General features: G+C 46.5%; 1 protein-coding gene across 1 annotated transcript in view; it reads right to left on the bottom strand.

Moving 5' to 3' along the window:
* COLQ (collagen like tail subunit of asymmetric acetylcholinesterase) overlaps positions 1 to 14,480 on the bottom strand; it is a 71,573-nt gene extending 57,093 nt beyond the window's left edge. The window contains exon 1 of the mRNA XM_054483209.2: positions 14,257 to 14,480. Coding sequence (XP_054339184.1) covers positions 14,257 to 14,362 — 106 coding nt within the window. The 5' untranslated portion in view covers positions 14,363 to 14,480. The remainder of the gene's footprint in view (positions 1 to 14,256) is intronic.
* Between the last annotated feature and the right edge of the window lie 493 nt (positions 14,481 to 14,973).

Here is a 14,973-nt window from a genome sequence, read left to right as displayed (position 1 = left end):
CTCCAGAAAGGCCCCATCAATTCACGTCTCCTCCTAGGAGCAATGGATGAGAGCATCTGTTTCCATATACCTTCGCCAACGGTCTGATGTTTGACCTCTTGAATTTTACTGCTTGATAGGTGAAAAGTGGGTCTCACTCTTTGCCCAGGCTGGAGTACAGTGGTGCAATCACAGTTCGCTGCAGCCTTGACCTCCCAAAGTCAAGCAATCCTCCCATCTCAGCCTCCCAAGAAGCTGGGACTACAGGTGTGTGCCACCACACCCAACTAATTTTTTGTATTTTTTAGTAAGATGGGGTTTTGCCATGTAGGCCAGCTGGTCTCAAACACTGGGGCTCAAGTGATCTGCTAGCCTCAGCCTCCCAAAGTGCTGGGATTACAGGCGTGAGCCACTGCACCTAGCCTTCAGCATGGTTTTAATTTTCATTTCTCATATAGTAAATGAGACTGAGAATATTTTCAAACACTTTGAAGCCATTTATACTTTTTCCATTTTTTTCATTGGGTTGTCAATTTTTCTCTTACATTATTTTTCTTATATATAGGAAAGAAACACTTTATTATATGGCTTGCAAATATTTTCCCTAGTTTGCTTTGGCCTTTTGAGTTTGTTTTTGCTACACATTATTTTTTTATGTAGCAGAATTTAATGTATAATTATTTTCTTTTATGGTTTCTGGGTTTTTCCACACACCCAAGTTACCCAAAAAAACTCCCAAGGTTTTTTCTAACAATTTTATAGTTTCATATTTTATATTTAAATCTTAATTCATTTGTAACTTATTCTGGTGTTTTCCTGTGGCCTAAAACAGAACACAAAAACAGTCTTTAAACTACCTTAGGTAGCCTGCCAACACCAGCTGTCACAACTCTCAACAACACGTATTGAGCACTCACTATATGCTAAGCATCGGCCTACAACTGGAATGCTGCCTTCATTTGAAACATTACTTATCTGAGATAAGTAAACTGAAGCACAAATAAGTGCCCAGGTAAATGGTAGAGTCTGACTTGAACACAGATGGGTTGTCTCCTTGTCTGGATTGCTTTGCTCTCACACAAACTCCAACCATTTGTATAACAAGTAGCCAAGGATATTGTAGGCGGTACAATAAACACTGGTCATTTGATTGAGGGGAAGTATCTCAAATGCTATGTATATTAAGTAATGATCATAATGAATCTAGAGACGGAAAGCCAGGTTTGACGAGTGAATAATTCATCAAATAATTCATCAAATAATTCCACGAAGCCCCCATCAATTCACATGCCCTCCTAGGAGCAGTGGATGAGAGTGTCTGTTTCCACACACCTTCACCAACAGTCTGTTACACCTTTTGAATTTTGCCCATCCGATAGATGAAAAATGGGCAAATTTTCAGTCTCATTCATTACATAAGAATTAAATTATATATTATAAATTGTATATAATTTTCATTATATGAAAATTAAAACCACACTGCAGGCCAGCTGTAGTGGTTCATGCCTGTAATCCCAACACTTTGGGAGGCTGAGGCAGGCAGATCGCTTGAGCTCAGGAGTTCAAGATCAGCCTGGGCAACATAGCTAGACCCAGTCTTTACTAAAAATAAAAAAATTACATACATAATAACTATAAGAAGAAGGAGGATCTTAATCAATTCAAATGGATTTTATTGCTTCAATTAGAAAAAAACATTGAGCAAAATGCAAAGTGGCAGCAGATGGGTATATGGCCAGAAAATTGGGCATCTATGTCAAATCAGCCACTATTCGCTGGCATTCCACTTGAAAATCTCATATTTAATCATTTTCCTCTGATTGCCCAGGAGGACCTGCACTAGGCAGGCCTGGTGACTTGATGGCCATTGTCACCTCAAAGGAAGCATGCGAGACAGATGCCATGTGGACAGAGGGCCTGTTCTGATGCGGATGAACTGGATACAGTTAAGTGGCTTGTCTTCTTGCTAGGTTTTGCATATAGTTACACAATTTCCAAAAAGTGGACACTCTCAGAATTGCAGTGCCTTGTGGGGTTTCCTCTTAAGATCACCCCTGTCTTAGAAGGGGAGAAGCTTTCTCCTTCACAGCCAAAGGAAGAGCTCCTGCCTGTGAACTTTGCTGGTTAGCAGGCCTTTCTACTGAGAACTCAGAATGGCTAAGGTGTTGTCCTCAGGTGTGAGCATCCCATGTCCTGAAAGTCAAATGTTGCCCCTCAAAGTACAACAGTAATTCCTGAGTACATTCTCTGACCCAGGCCCAGAGCTGGGCCCTTCCCAGGCTTTCTCCTTGGATCCTCACAATGACGTCATGGATTGTATATTCCCCTTTTCCAGGTGAGGAAAATTGATTCTATGATATCCAAGGTCCTGTTGAGTTGGGATTCTGAACCCAGACCTCCGGTTCCATAGCCTGTGCACTGGGATGTCCCCAACTCAGCCTCAGGCTTTAGATGGAGACTCTTAATTCTAAAACTGGAATCTTCAGCACCGAATAAGAGCAGATGGGGCCGGGCGCGGTGGCTCACGCCTGTAATCCCAGCACTTTGGGAGGCTGAGGTGGGTGGGTCATGAGGTCAGGAGATCGAGACCATCCTGGCTTAACACAGTGAAACCCCGTCTCTACTAAAAATACAAAAAAAAATTAGCCAGGTGTGGTGGCGGGAGCCTGTAGTCCCAGCTACTCAGGAGGTTGAGGCAGGAGAATGGCGTGAGCCCGGGAGGCGGAGTTTGCAGTGAGCCGAGATCGCGCTGCGCCACTGCAGTCTAGCCTGGGCGACAGAGCGAGACTCTGTCTAAAAAAAAAAAAAAAGAAGCAGATGGGATGATAGTGGAATGAAGCATTCCAGGAGGAGGCAAGTGGCTGAATTCCAGTTTCTCTCCACCATTTGGAATAATGGTTGCAACCAGTAATTGAGAGCAAACTGTATGTCAGGTGCAGTGCAAAGCTCTGTATGTATTAGCTCATTTTATCCCCATCACCATCTAAAATGGAGACTCTTATTATCTCCATTTTACAGATGTGGAAACTGAAATATTAAGAAATTAAACCGTGGCTGGGCATAGTGGCTCATGCCTATAATCCCAGCACTTTGGGAAGCCAAGGCAGGTGGATCACTTGAGCCCGGGAGTTCAAGACGAGCCTGGGCAACATGGCAAAACCCTGTCTCTACAAAAAATACAAAATTTGGCTGGGTATGGTGGCATGTGCCTGTAATCCCAGCTACTGGAAGGAGCGCTGAGGTGGGAGGATCCCTTGAGCCCAGCAGGTGGAGACTTGCAGTGAGCCGTGATTGCCACAGCACTCTAGCCTGACGACAGAGTGAGACAAGGAGGGAAGGGGACAGGATGGGAGGGGACAGGAGGGGAGGGGAGGGGAGGGGAACGGAGGGGAGGGGAGGGGAAGGGTGGGGAATGGAGGGGAGGGGAGGGGAGGGGAGAAAGAGAGCAAGAGAGAGGAAGGGAGGAAGGGAGGGAGGAAGGGAGGGAGGGAGGAAGGGAGGAAGGAAGGAAGGAAGGAAGGAAGGAAGGAAGGAAGGAAGGAAGAAAACCAAAACAAAGATCACATGGCCAAGATCTCTCAGCTAATGGGTTACAGAGACTTACTCAAGTCCAGAGCTGTGTGAATGGGAACTCCATGCCTTTTACTCTCACATAATGGGTTCTCAGTGCCAATGCTCAGAAGAGAAACACACACCAAGACCCCTTCTTTGTGTGGGTGCTAATTCTGTAAATTTGCAAACAGCATGTTAGCCACAAAGTCAGGGAAAGTCTAAGTCTAAAAGGATATTTAAAGTCTGGTCCACCCCTTAATTTTACAGATGAGGAAACTGGGTCCTATAAGAGAGCAAATGACTTGTCCAACACTATAGATGTGTCCTAATTTTACCCGAACTCCTAAGGACTGAGCTGCAAGTCTGCCTAAAAACACAAGTAAACAGGCAAATGGCCAACCCCCTGCCTACATGTCTCCATATGACTTTCTACTGGACGTGAACAAAATAATCTTGGCAGTCATGCCCAGGGCAGCCAGCTCCTAAGCCTGTCCAGCCAATGCACTCTTATTCTCAGGACTCCACAGCAGAGGGAAGTAAGGGCCAGCGCAGCGGACTCAGATAAAGGAAGAAAAGAAAAGAAAGGCAAATAAACCATTTCCCTCAGATACTCTGGGGAAAGCATTTCTGGGGCCCAGATTGTTCCTAAAGTCACCTCGGCCCTTCAATCCTCACTTTCTACTGGCAGACAGGAAGAGTGAGGGGACAAACCACCCAACCAACACTGCTCCTGCAGGGCCCTGCTGCTCTCTAGAGACAGGGGACTCTTGTGTTTTCCACCAAGATGGTTCCCTACCATGACCTTGCTCCACGCAGCTCTCGAGATCGACAGAAGGAAAACAGATTGTTTCCTCACCTGGAGCCTCCCTAAGTCCTGGACACTGTGCTCAGTGGTTGAGAATTTCATTTCTAGATGACCACAGAGAATCTGGAAACCTTTTGGGGGCCACTCCATGAGGTCCATCCCAGTAAGGATGGTCTCAGAAGCCAAGCTGGCCCTGTTGGACACAAAGGGCAGTCCAATTTCAACTCCTCATGATCATAACCCACCCGACAGTCCCCTCATACGGGGGACAAGTCCAAACACTGGAACAAACCCAGAATCCTAGTGAAGTAAGAAGAGCAGGTGGGCAGGAAAGTCTCTCCAAGTAGGATGGCCAATGTCGCCCCATTCCCTGTCTTCCTGGGTCCCCAAGAAGCCCCATGCCAGGCCCAAAACCCCTGGAAAGTCCTCTGTGGAGCATGGTCCCAGGAGAGAACTCCCAGCAGCAGCAGGAAAGCTCCTGGTGCCTTCTCCAAACTTCTCAAAGACACCCATAGGAAGAGGAGAGTGGTACAGAAGGAAGAGTGAGGAAAGTGTGGGATGCCTGGGAGGGAGGAACCTGCCTGACTCACACTGATGCTTCCTTCTTTTCTTTCCTCTCTTTTTTCATTTGCAGCCCCCAGCTGGTTGATGGTGCAAAGCCTGTAGCAGCCACGAGGCCTCTCCTTCAGCTGTCGCCAGCTCCCAAACACGCGCCCCATGCCTGTGTTTATGCTGGTTGCCATGAGAGATAAGTGCGGGCTTGAATGGAGCTAAATGCTCCTAGGCTGGGAGATGGAAGAGGGCCAGGTGTATTTTTAAAGCATCTGGGAAAGCCGGTCACCACGAGAAGCCTCCTTCTCTGGGCAACGTGTTCCTTCTTTAGGGGCTGGTTTATAAATGCAAGGTGGGTGGAAGCTGAGTCTCTTCTTTTTTGCCGTAACCCACTGGATATTTTAAGCAAAAAGTTCTTTGGGTTGTATTTGGGATTTTTGCCTTTTGACACAATTAATTATGGAAAAAGATCGTGACCTCTTGCCATGTGTAGAGACACCATGAGGTTCTGGAAAGAATGACAGAAAATATGTATATATCACACATTGTATGCCAAGCACTATTGAAAGTACTTTATGCTCATAATTAGACCACTTAATCCTTATGACTTCTCTGGGAGTGAAATCCTGTTTTTACAGCCATTTCATAGATGAGGAGGCTGAGGCACCAACAGGATAATTTGCCAAGGTTACAAAGCTAAAGGAACACAGGATTTGAACTCCAGCAGTGCGGCACCAGAGGCCCTACTCCTAACCACTCTGATTCTGCCTTTGTCATGGTTTGGGGTCAGAAGTCCTGATGTAGAATGTTGACCCAGGCACTGTGTGACTGCACCTCTATGAATGTTCCTTTCTTCTTTGGTAAAATAGGGGTACTAATGGCTACTTTGTGACATTGTTGTGAAGATTAAATATAATATGTGTCAAGAGTCTGGCGACTAGAAAGTACTCAATGAAAGGTAACTTTAGTGTTTTTAGTGGTGGTTCCATGGCCCACTGGATCCCAACTTCTGCATCCCAGCAGGGAAGGTCTGCTGAGCTATAACTGTTACTGTCCAGAGGGACGATGGAGGCAAGGAACTGTGTAAGGGCCAGCAGGACACAGCTGGTCTCTCATACTATCTACAGCAGAGGACACTTTCCTGCCCATATTCATCAATCCTGCCCATTCGTCGATCCTGCTCATGCTTTCAGCTTCCCACCTCAGGGTCTTGTGTCTATGCCAGAGTGCTTCTCCAACCATGGGAAGTTGTTTGGGGTAAGCAGGAAGAAAAGAGTGGTGAAAATCCCCAGGAGTTGATGGATAAATATCCCAGTCTCCTGCCTGTCTCCCAGTAGACAGGCCCCCAGTAGAATTGAGCCCCAGTTGCTCATAGCAGTAACCTGCTCCTGAACACACTCCATACTGACTGCCTTCTCTTCCCTGTCTCACTTCCCCACTGCCCTTCTGAGATCACCTCCCAAATAAACTACTTGCACTCAAATCCTTGTCTCAGGCTCCGCTTCTGAGAAGGAACCCAAATGAAGACAGTACACATCCCTGTGCCTTTGATTCTGATGTCACTTTAACAAAACACTTGTGGGTCTGTTTACCTAGTGGAAAAACTAGGTAACCTGTGGCGGCCCCCACAGATATCCAGATCCTGATCCCTGGAACCTGTAAATGTTACCTTATATGGAAAATGGGACATTGTAGATGTGATTAAATTAAGAAGTTTAAAATGAGGGGATTATCCTGAATTACTTGGGTGGACCCTAAATACAACCACAAGGGTCATTATAAGAGACAGGCAGAGTACATTTGACACAGAATGAGGTAATATGACCACTGAAGCAAGATGCTATGCTGCTGGCTTTGAAGGTGGAGAAAGGGGCCAGGAACCGAAGAATGAAAGAAATGCAGCTCTAGAGCTGGACACGGCAGGAAATGGATGCTTCTCGAGAGCCTTCTGAGGGAGCTCAGCTTTGCCAACACCTTGATTTCAGACTTCTGACCTCCAGAACCATAAGATAATAGATGTGTGCTGTTTTAAGCCATTATGTTTGTGATGATTTATTACAGTAGCCATAGGAAACTAATATAGGAACTCAGAGGTGAGCTAGAGCAGAGGCTCTTACAGCATGGTCCACGGACCAACAGCATCACACTCTTGGGCCTCACACTAGAACTACTAAATTAGAAATTCCCAGGGTGTGTCTCAGTGGTCTGCAGTTTAACAAGCCCTCCAGGTGATTTCCATGCTGCCCGTAGTTCAGTGATTAGCCCTGGCCAGACATTAGAATCACCTGGAGGACTTTAAGCATTCCCAATGCCTGATCCAATACCCCAGAGATTCTGATTTAATTCATCTGCTCAGCTTGGACTCTGGATTTTCATAATGCAACCCGGGTGCATATTCTTTTGTCTAACCAGGGCTGGGAACCAGTGCTGTAGTTTGAGACTCTCTGATCTAGAATGTTGACTTTCAAACCGAGCTGTGCAGAACTTTGGGACTCTAGACAGATGCTGAAGAAGGGGAAGGCAGAGGCCAAGCCAGCAGGGCTCCTGGTCCCAGAGACCAGAGTCACATGCCCAGAGGGGGCTAGAGAGGTAGATGTAGTAAGGGAGGTGGACGGGGGTTAAGAGCAGACTTGGTGAGCTGGAGAAGCTCCATTCCAGTGATGGCCAGAATGTGTGTCCAGCAGCTTGTCCTGCTTTTCAAGATGTTTGCTTCTGTATCTTATTTTATTTTTTGCTAAATAGATATCTGAAATACTTTTTTTTAATGTTAAAGCATTCGATTTTTAAATGTTAGCCACTAAGGCAATTTTTAGAAATCACCATCCCCTGCCTTTAGTACTCTAAGGGTTAAGCATAAAGGCTGGATTTGGTCTTTGGGCAGCTGGTTCATGAACTCCGTCTCTGTCCCACGTGTCTTTCATTCATCTCTTAGGACTGGATAAGTTCCTCTCAGAGAGATGACAGAAACTCCATGTGGGTGGGATATTTTTGTCTGCTTGCTCACTGCTGCATATCCCCAGGCATATAGTTGGCACTCATGAAATGTTTGTTGAATTAATAAATCCTCATAACAATTCTGTGAGACAGAGACTATTATATCCATTCTTCAGATGAGAAACTTGGGGCTCATTGTCTGAAATGAGCTCTCCACCATCACACAGTTCATAACCAAGGGAGGCACAATTTGCACCCAGGACCCCTCACAGTAGGGGCTACTGTGAAGAGCAAGACAACTGCAGTTTTGAAAGTGCTTTGTAAAACAAGAGGCTTGTGGGATCATTGGTGCCAGTCCATAGGAGAAACACAAGTGGTACTTATGACTGAATTGCATTTAAAGAAGATGGGGGCCAGGGGCGGTGGCTCATGCCTGTAATCCCAGCACTTTGGTAGGCTGAGGCAGGCAGATCACGAGGTCAGGAGTTTGAGACCAGCCTGGCCAACAAGGTGAAACCCCGTCTCTACTAAAAATACAAATTAACTGGGTGTGGTGGTGGGCGCCTGTAATCCCAGCTACTCAGGAGACTGAGGCAGGAGAATTGTTTGAACCCAGGAGGTGGAGGTTGCAGTGAGCTGAGATTGTGCCATTGTACTCCAGCCTGGGTGACAGGGCGAGACTCTGTCTCAAAAAAAATCAAAATAAAAAATAAAATAAAGAAAATGGGACACAAGGTTATTTGGTATCTCATCGAAGCCAGAGCGGCTCTCTGTTCACTCTGGAGCTGTATTGTTTTTGTATGGATGTGGCAGTGGTGGCTGTGGATCTGAAAAAGGAGGTGTGAGTGTGGCAAACAGTAAGGTGGGGGGTTGGCCCAGCTTATCAGAAGGGAAAGTCTCCCATCTCTCACACCCACCCCTCTCTGTGTCTGAACAGGACATGAGCCCACTGCTGCACGCAGAGGCTTGGGATGGGGTTGGCAGGAAGCCTGGGACCCCTTAGAGAGTTCTTTAATTTAAGAATCCTCTCTGATTTTATTATCCATAGGAAATATGGGGCGGTAAATCGGAGGAGATGGCTGGCAAGTGCATTACGGAGCATTAAACAATAGCTGATCAGCATCAGACACAAATAAATGGTCCATAATCTAGTGCCAAGAACATGGATAGTTCCCAAGTGGTGGCCTGGCTGGCTTCCAGGCAGGGGAGCACGGGGCTGGACATCAGGCCCTACAGGCCACAAAATGCCTGCCCTGGGTTACATCCCAGCAGGCAACAGGAGAAGATTCCAGTACCCAGACAGAAATCACATCCTTCCATCTGATCTCACTCTACAGGACTGGATTTAGGTGTTCTCACCATCTGGTTTCTGAGAACCGGACCCAAACATCACCTGGAGAGTTCTGCCTTCCTGGAAAATCCTGTATTCAATGAAGGAAGCCACATGTGTCTGCAGGGGCATCGATGGGGGTTGGCTCACAATGCCTAAAGGGAAGGCTTGTGAAGTGGATTCCCCTGGCTCCCCACCCCCAAACACCCTGGTTGACACCATTTCACTAGAGTATTGTTTAGCTTAGAGCCTTAACCTCCATTAAAATGCAAGAACTGGTCTACGGCCATACCACCCTGAACATGCCCGATCTTGTCTAAAATTCAAGAACCATCAAAGGAGAGATAAATCAGTACCCTGGCAAGTCATGCACACTTTAATATAAAGCAATATTCAATGTTTTGCTAGAGCTTTGGGCATTGATATCCTGAGGAAAAAGTAGGAGGGAATGGAAAATAAAGAATCCAGGCCAGGCATGGTGGCTGTAATCCCAGCACTTTGGGAGGCCAAGGCCAGCGGATCACTTGAGGTCAGGAGTTCGAGACCAGCCTGGCCAACATGGCAAAACCCCGTCTCTACTAAAAATACAAAAATTTGTCAGGCTTGGTGGCACGTGTCTGTACTCCTAGCTACTCAGGAGGCAGAGGTATGACAATCGCTTGAACCTGGAAGGCGGAGGATTGCAGTGAGCCAAGATCGCGCCACTGCACTCCAGCCTGGGCGACAGAGCGAGACCCTGTCTCAAAAAAACAAACAAACAAAAAAGAATCCAGAGGAAAGTTTCCAGAGGATAGGAGGGTAGCCTACAGGACTTTAAAAGCCAATATCACTATTTATCCAAAACCATAAGCAGATTTGGTCTATATTGGTGAAAGCCCTGGACTTAGTCTCCAGCTCTCCCACATAACAGCTGCATGACCTTGGGCAAGTCACTTAACCTTTCTGAGCTGCCATTTCCTCATCTGAAAGGGGAAGTGGTGCTGCCCGCATTCAGGAGTGCTGCGAGAATTACACAAATTAAACTGTGTGGAAGGCCTGCTCTCCAGTAAATATTATTGTCTTTGTGTCTGTGCCTCCACATTTTGGAAACTGTACTACTACTGAGCTACAACTGTGGGTGGATACTGGAGCAAAGTCAATCCACAGACCCATAAGTGAGTCCAGCCAGGGCCAGCCAAACCCAGGCTAGATTAGCTGACCCTCAGTTTACCCACAAACACATGAACTTCAACAATAAATGGTTGTTGTTTCAATCTACCAAGTGTCACGGTGGTTTATTACCCACCAATGGTTAAGGCAATACACCAAAGGTGGGAATCTTGGCATTCTTAATAATTGCCATGTTCAGTAGAAATCATTCTAATATATAAATGGCATTTATCTACCTTCTTAAGCAAGATAAAGTAGGCACAATCCAGTCATCACTGGACCATTCATGCTGATCATAATGAAAACCAGTTAATGTGCTGTAGTCAGTGATGCCTTCAGGGGTTACAGACAGAGCAGAGGCTCTAGAGGTAGCTCTAGTCTACTATTTTTTGTTTGTTTGTTTAAACGAAGTTTCGCTCTTGTTGCCCAGGTTGGAGTGCAATGGCGCGATCTCAGCTCAATGCTACCTCCGCCTCCCAGGTTCAAGCAATTCTCCTGCCTCCACCTCCTGAGTAGCTGGGATTACAGGCATGCGCCACCACACCCAGATAAATTTGTATTTTTAGTAGAGACGGGGGTTTCTCCATGTTGGTCAGGCTGGTCTCGAACTCCTGACCTCAGGTGATCCACCCAACTCAGCCTCCCAAAGTGCTGGGATTACAGGCATGAGCCACCGCGCCTGGCCTACTATTCTTTTTGAAATCTCAGACCCATTTCCTAATTCTTTATTGCTTTTCTTGTAATCATTCTTATCATCTGTCATTGTGTCTAGCTTAAGCAGCAACTCCTCCCTCCCCAATTTAATATGCTATGTGTAATCACCAGCTTTCAAGTCACGTACTATCTATGTCTATTAGAGTGGTGCCCAAAATAAGAGTTAATAGGCTTAGAGTAAAGGCCTGAAATAGTTTTGTGTGTATCAAATATTATGTGCTTTAGCAATGGCATTTCTATCATCAGTTCTGGCCTCTGATGTTTTTTGCTCCATTCCTGGTTCTCCTCTGGGACCAGCAGAGGAGGTTGCCAGGTAATGAACCTCTGATCCAGATAGCTGGTGCTGTGTATGGCACTGCTGGAATAGTCTTTCCTGAAGACAGTGAAGGAGTGGATTATCTATGAAGGTAAGTACTGGCCTACAGGCCCATGAGAGCTCTTCCTCCATCACAATCCCTTTCCGGGGCATTTACCACATGCCACCTGTGTTTCAAAAGCAGGTGATCATGGAATCCTTCAGAGCAGAGGCCACATCCTACTTGTCTCCGTGTCCCCTGAAGTACACATTAGAGTGCCAGGCACACAGTAGGCACGCATTAAGTTATAATGCATAGAATGAAAAGACTTTCCTGGTTGCCCTTATTTTCTATGTATACACAGCCTATCTTCAGAAGAATAAGAGTCTGTAAGCTTCTGAATATACAATATTTTACATTGTTTTCAAACTGTTGGAAAATATTTCCAAAGGATTACAAGGAACAGTTTCCATTTTTTTAAAGCTTAAGTTTATTTCTGAACTGTGCTATCATAAAGCCATGGTGACTAAATTAGGGGGACAAAGCCAAGTGACCACTGGAGAAAACATATCTTTGTGATACTGAGCTGGTTACCTTAGTGATTCCCCCTAGGTCTATTCCATTGTTTTCCCAAATGTCTAATGACCACATTCCCAGCCAGAAGTGCCTGTGGATGTGCGCACTGGTTGTTCTCCATCCCAACCCTCCCCTTGGCTCTCTGCCCTCAGTGTTCCAGTCCCTGACCTCCATGCTCTGCCCTCTGGCTTCAAGTTGGGTTGGCCAATGAGAGGCACTGCCAATAGGTGCTTGGATGGGAGGAGAGAGAAGATGGTGTATTTCTCCTTCACTTTCTCCCTGCTTTAGGTCCCTCTATGACCAATGCTCTTGCTTGATGGCCCCTCCTCCAAGGCTCCAAATCTCCCTGGGATCCATTTTCCTATTTGCCCCTCTTGCCTTTTCAAGCACAGGGTGGTAAAGGTGTACTGCAGTTGCTAATCTCTAGGTGCCTCAGCATTCCTTGTTGGTTCCCTTAACCCCACCCACACCTCTCAAAGTGATCCCTTCATTCAGATCTTTTCATCTGAACCACCTGAGTTGCTTCTTTATCCTGCTGTTGCCCTGATTGGTACAGTCTGCAAAAACCTTACCTAAGAGATATCTATGCTGTGCCAGGGTGCTCTCCAAGGCAAAGAGTTCAAAAGAAAACCAGAGGTTCTTTTCTCTCTAGTTTTCTGAACTCCTTAACCACTTTGGTGCTATTTAAATTAAGTAATACAAAATGATGGTAAACCCCAGTTTGTAGATGAGAAGCTTTTATTCATTCATTCATCAAATATTTATTGATTACTATGTGCCAGGCACTGTTCTGACCCTGGGAAAACAGTAAGGTACAAGAGAGACACAGGCCCTGCCCACATGGTGCTTATAATGTAAGGCCACTGTCTCTCAGAAGTCAGGGAGCTCATCAGAGGAAGGGCTAGAATCAGAAAACCGAGTTTCCTTAAGTCCTAACCTTCAGCAGATTCTCAAAGGAATCCGTGACTGAAACATGATTAAGAACCACCAAATTAGGCCAAATTAACTCTCAAGCTTCTCCCTTGAACTGGGGATTGAACAATGACTACTCACTCCTAGAAGAAGCTTGATGCTCTTAACTTGAATCTGCAGGGGCATGTGGGCACACACGCACGGTGACACCACCACTCACCTCTCCTGCCCACCCTCCCGAATTCTCCGCAAATCTGCCCCCACCTCCTTCTGTTTCTCACACGTTTATAATTAGCCCCACACCAGTCTCTGAGTCACTCCCTCACGGCCCACAAACATTGGCTACACAACTTGCTGATGAGCTGTTTTTATCAATGGGCAGCAGTTGGGAGCTGGATTCAGAGATGTGCCCTCTCCGAGAGCCTGGCATTTCTGGCCCTCTCTGTGTTTCCAGCAAAGGCAGTGATAGTGAAATTTCTGTCTCAGTTGAAGTATTTATGAGACTCATGTTGGAGGCATAACTAAAACTTTGCTGGGGAGAGTCAGGGGTCAATGAGGTGAATTGAGGGGAGCTGTGAGGGTCTGCCTGCCTCCTTCAAGCCCTCTGGAAACATTTGAGTTTCCTCAGAAAGGTTTAAATAGGTCATACTAGTAACCGAATACTTCCCCTGCTCTGGGCCAGACAGGACAAGGGCAACAGCCTGGTGACCTCAGAAAAGGTTACAGGCTGGCAGATACAGCCCCTTCCCCAAATCTCCCAGCCTCATACCCGGCAGACACACTCAGCTCCAGACCTGGCTGTCACTGTGGAACCCCCTCCACTTCTCCCTGGAAAGCTCGCTTCTCTTAGGACCTCCAGCTGCCTTGTCTGAGGCTGAAGAGAAGTCGCACCCAGGAAGACAGGGCTGGAGAAAGGGAAAACCTAGTCCTGAGGCTGCAACTGCCCCCACCCCCCACCCCACCGGCCCCTGCCACCTGCATTTTCCCTTCGAGGGACTATTGTGGCCATGGATGCTATCTGGGTCTGGAAAGAGGTATGTTTACTCCACAATAGCCCCTGTGAGGCAAGCCCCCTTCGAAGAGGTCAGAGATGTATTTATAGAAACATCTGAGACTCACTTCTCTATTACTTGCATGCCTCTGTCTCTTTTAAGCTCTCCCAAATTCCTGACCAAGATGAAATCATGCAGCAAATGGGGAGAAGTAGGGGAGGCAGAAACCATTTTTCAAAGCATCTCTGCTTTGAGCAGCCAGGTAGGAGCCGGTTGGAACAAGGACAGAAGGGGCTTCCGAGACAAGCTTGGGTGACAGGAAGCTCCTGGGGCGGCCGTCTCCCTTCCAACCTCCCTCCACCAAGAGTTGAATGGCAAAAACATCAGGAGACATTGCAAAACAATCTTCCCTCCTCCCCCGTCCCCTGACAGATGGAAGAGAGGAAAGTTGTGGCCATCGTTTACCTGCTGAGATTGGGAGGACGCTGTTGATGAAAGTCGGCTGAGACACGATAGAGAGGAAGAAAAGCTGAAGATAAATTCCCAAAGTCATTGGATTCAGGACAACCATGCTGGCCAGGGTCTGGCGAGGGTCAAGTTAGAAAGGAGGCTGCTGTGGAGCCTTGCTTATCTCTGCTTTTCTCTTCCTCACTGCTGTTTGCGCGCGTGTGTGTGCGTGCGTGTGTGTGTGTGTGTGTGTGTGTGTGTGTGTGTCTTTCCCTCTTTCTCTTTCCCTCTCCCTCCTCCTCACCCCCTCTCTCTCTCCCTCCCCCACCTCTCCTGTCCCCCATGCCTTTACCAAGAAAGAATGCCAACCATTTCCCATTAAACTGTCTCCATACTACATAGAGTTATATTTATCTCAAGCACCATATCAAATGCCCACATTAAAATTAAGATGTCAAAATTTTCTTTTTTGGAGACTGAAGTAAGTGGTTAGTGAAGAGGTGATGAGAAGGCAGCCAAGTCTCAGATGTTCACTGGAGGCAGTCCTCAAGAGCAGAGAGATTCCTAATTGGTTATGCGCCACCATCTACCTGCTTGGAACTGGGCAGAAACAACTCTCCTGATTCAAACCAAATTTCATGGAGAAAAACCCCTCCACTGTCAGCCTGTGACATTTTTACCCATTGTGTAACAAATGTAAAGTTAACTTTTAATTTTTTTCTTTAATCATCCAAT

This window comes from Pongo pygmaeus, chromosome 2 (assembly GCF_028885625.2).
Source record: "Pongo pygmaeus isolate AG05252 chromosome 2, NHGRI_mPonPyg2-v2.0_pri, whole genome shotgun sequence".
Lineage (NCBI taxonomy): Eukaryota > Metazoa > Chordata > Mammalia > Primates > Hominidae > Pongo > Pongo pygmaeus.
This window is presented reverse-complemented; position numbering and strand designations above follow the sequence as displayed.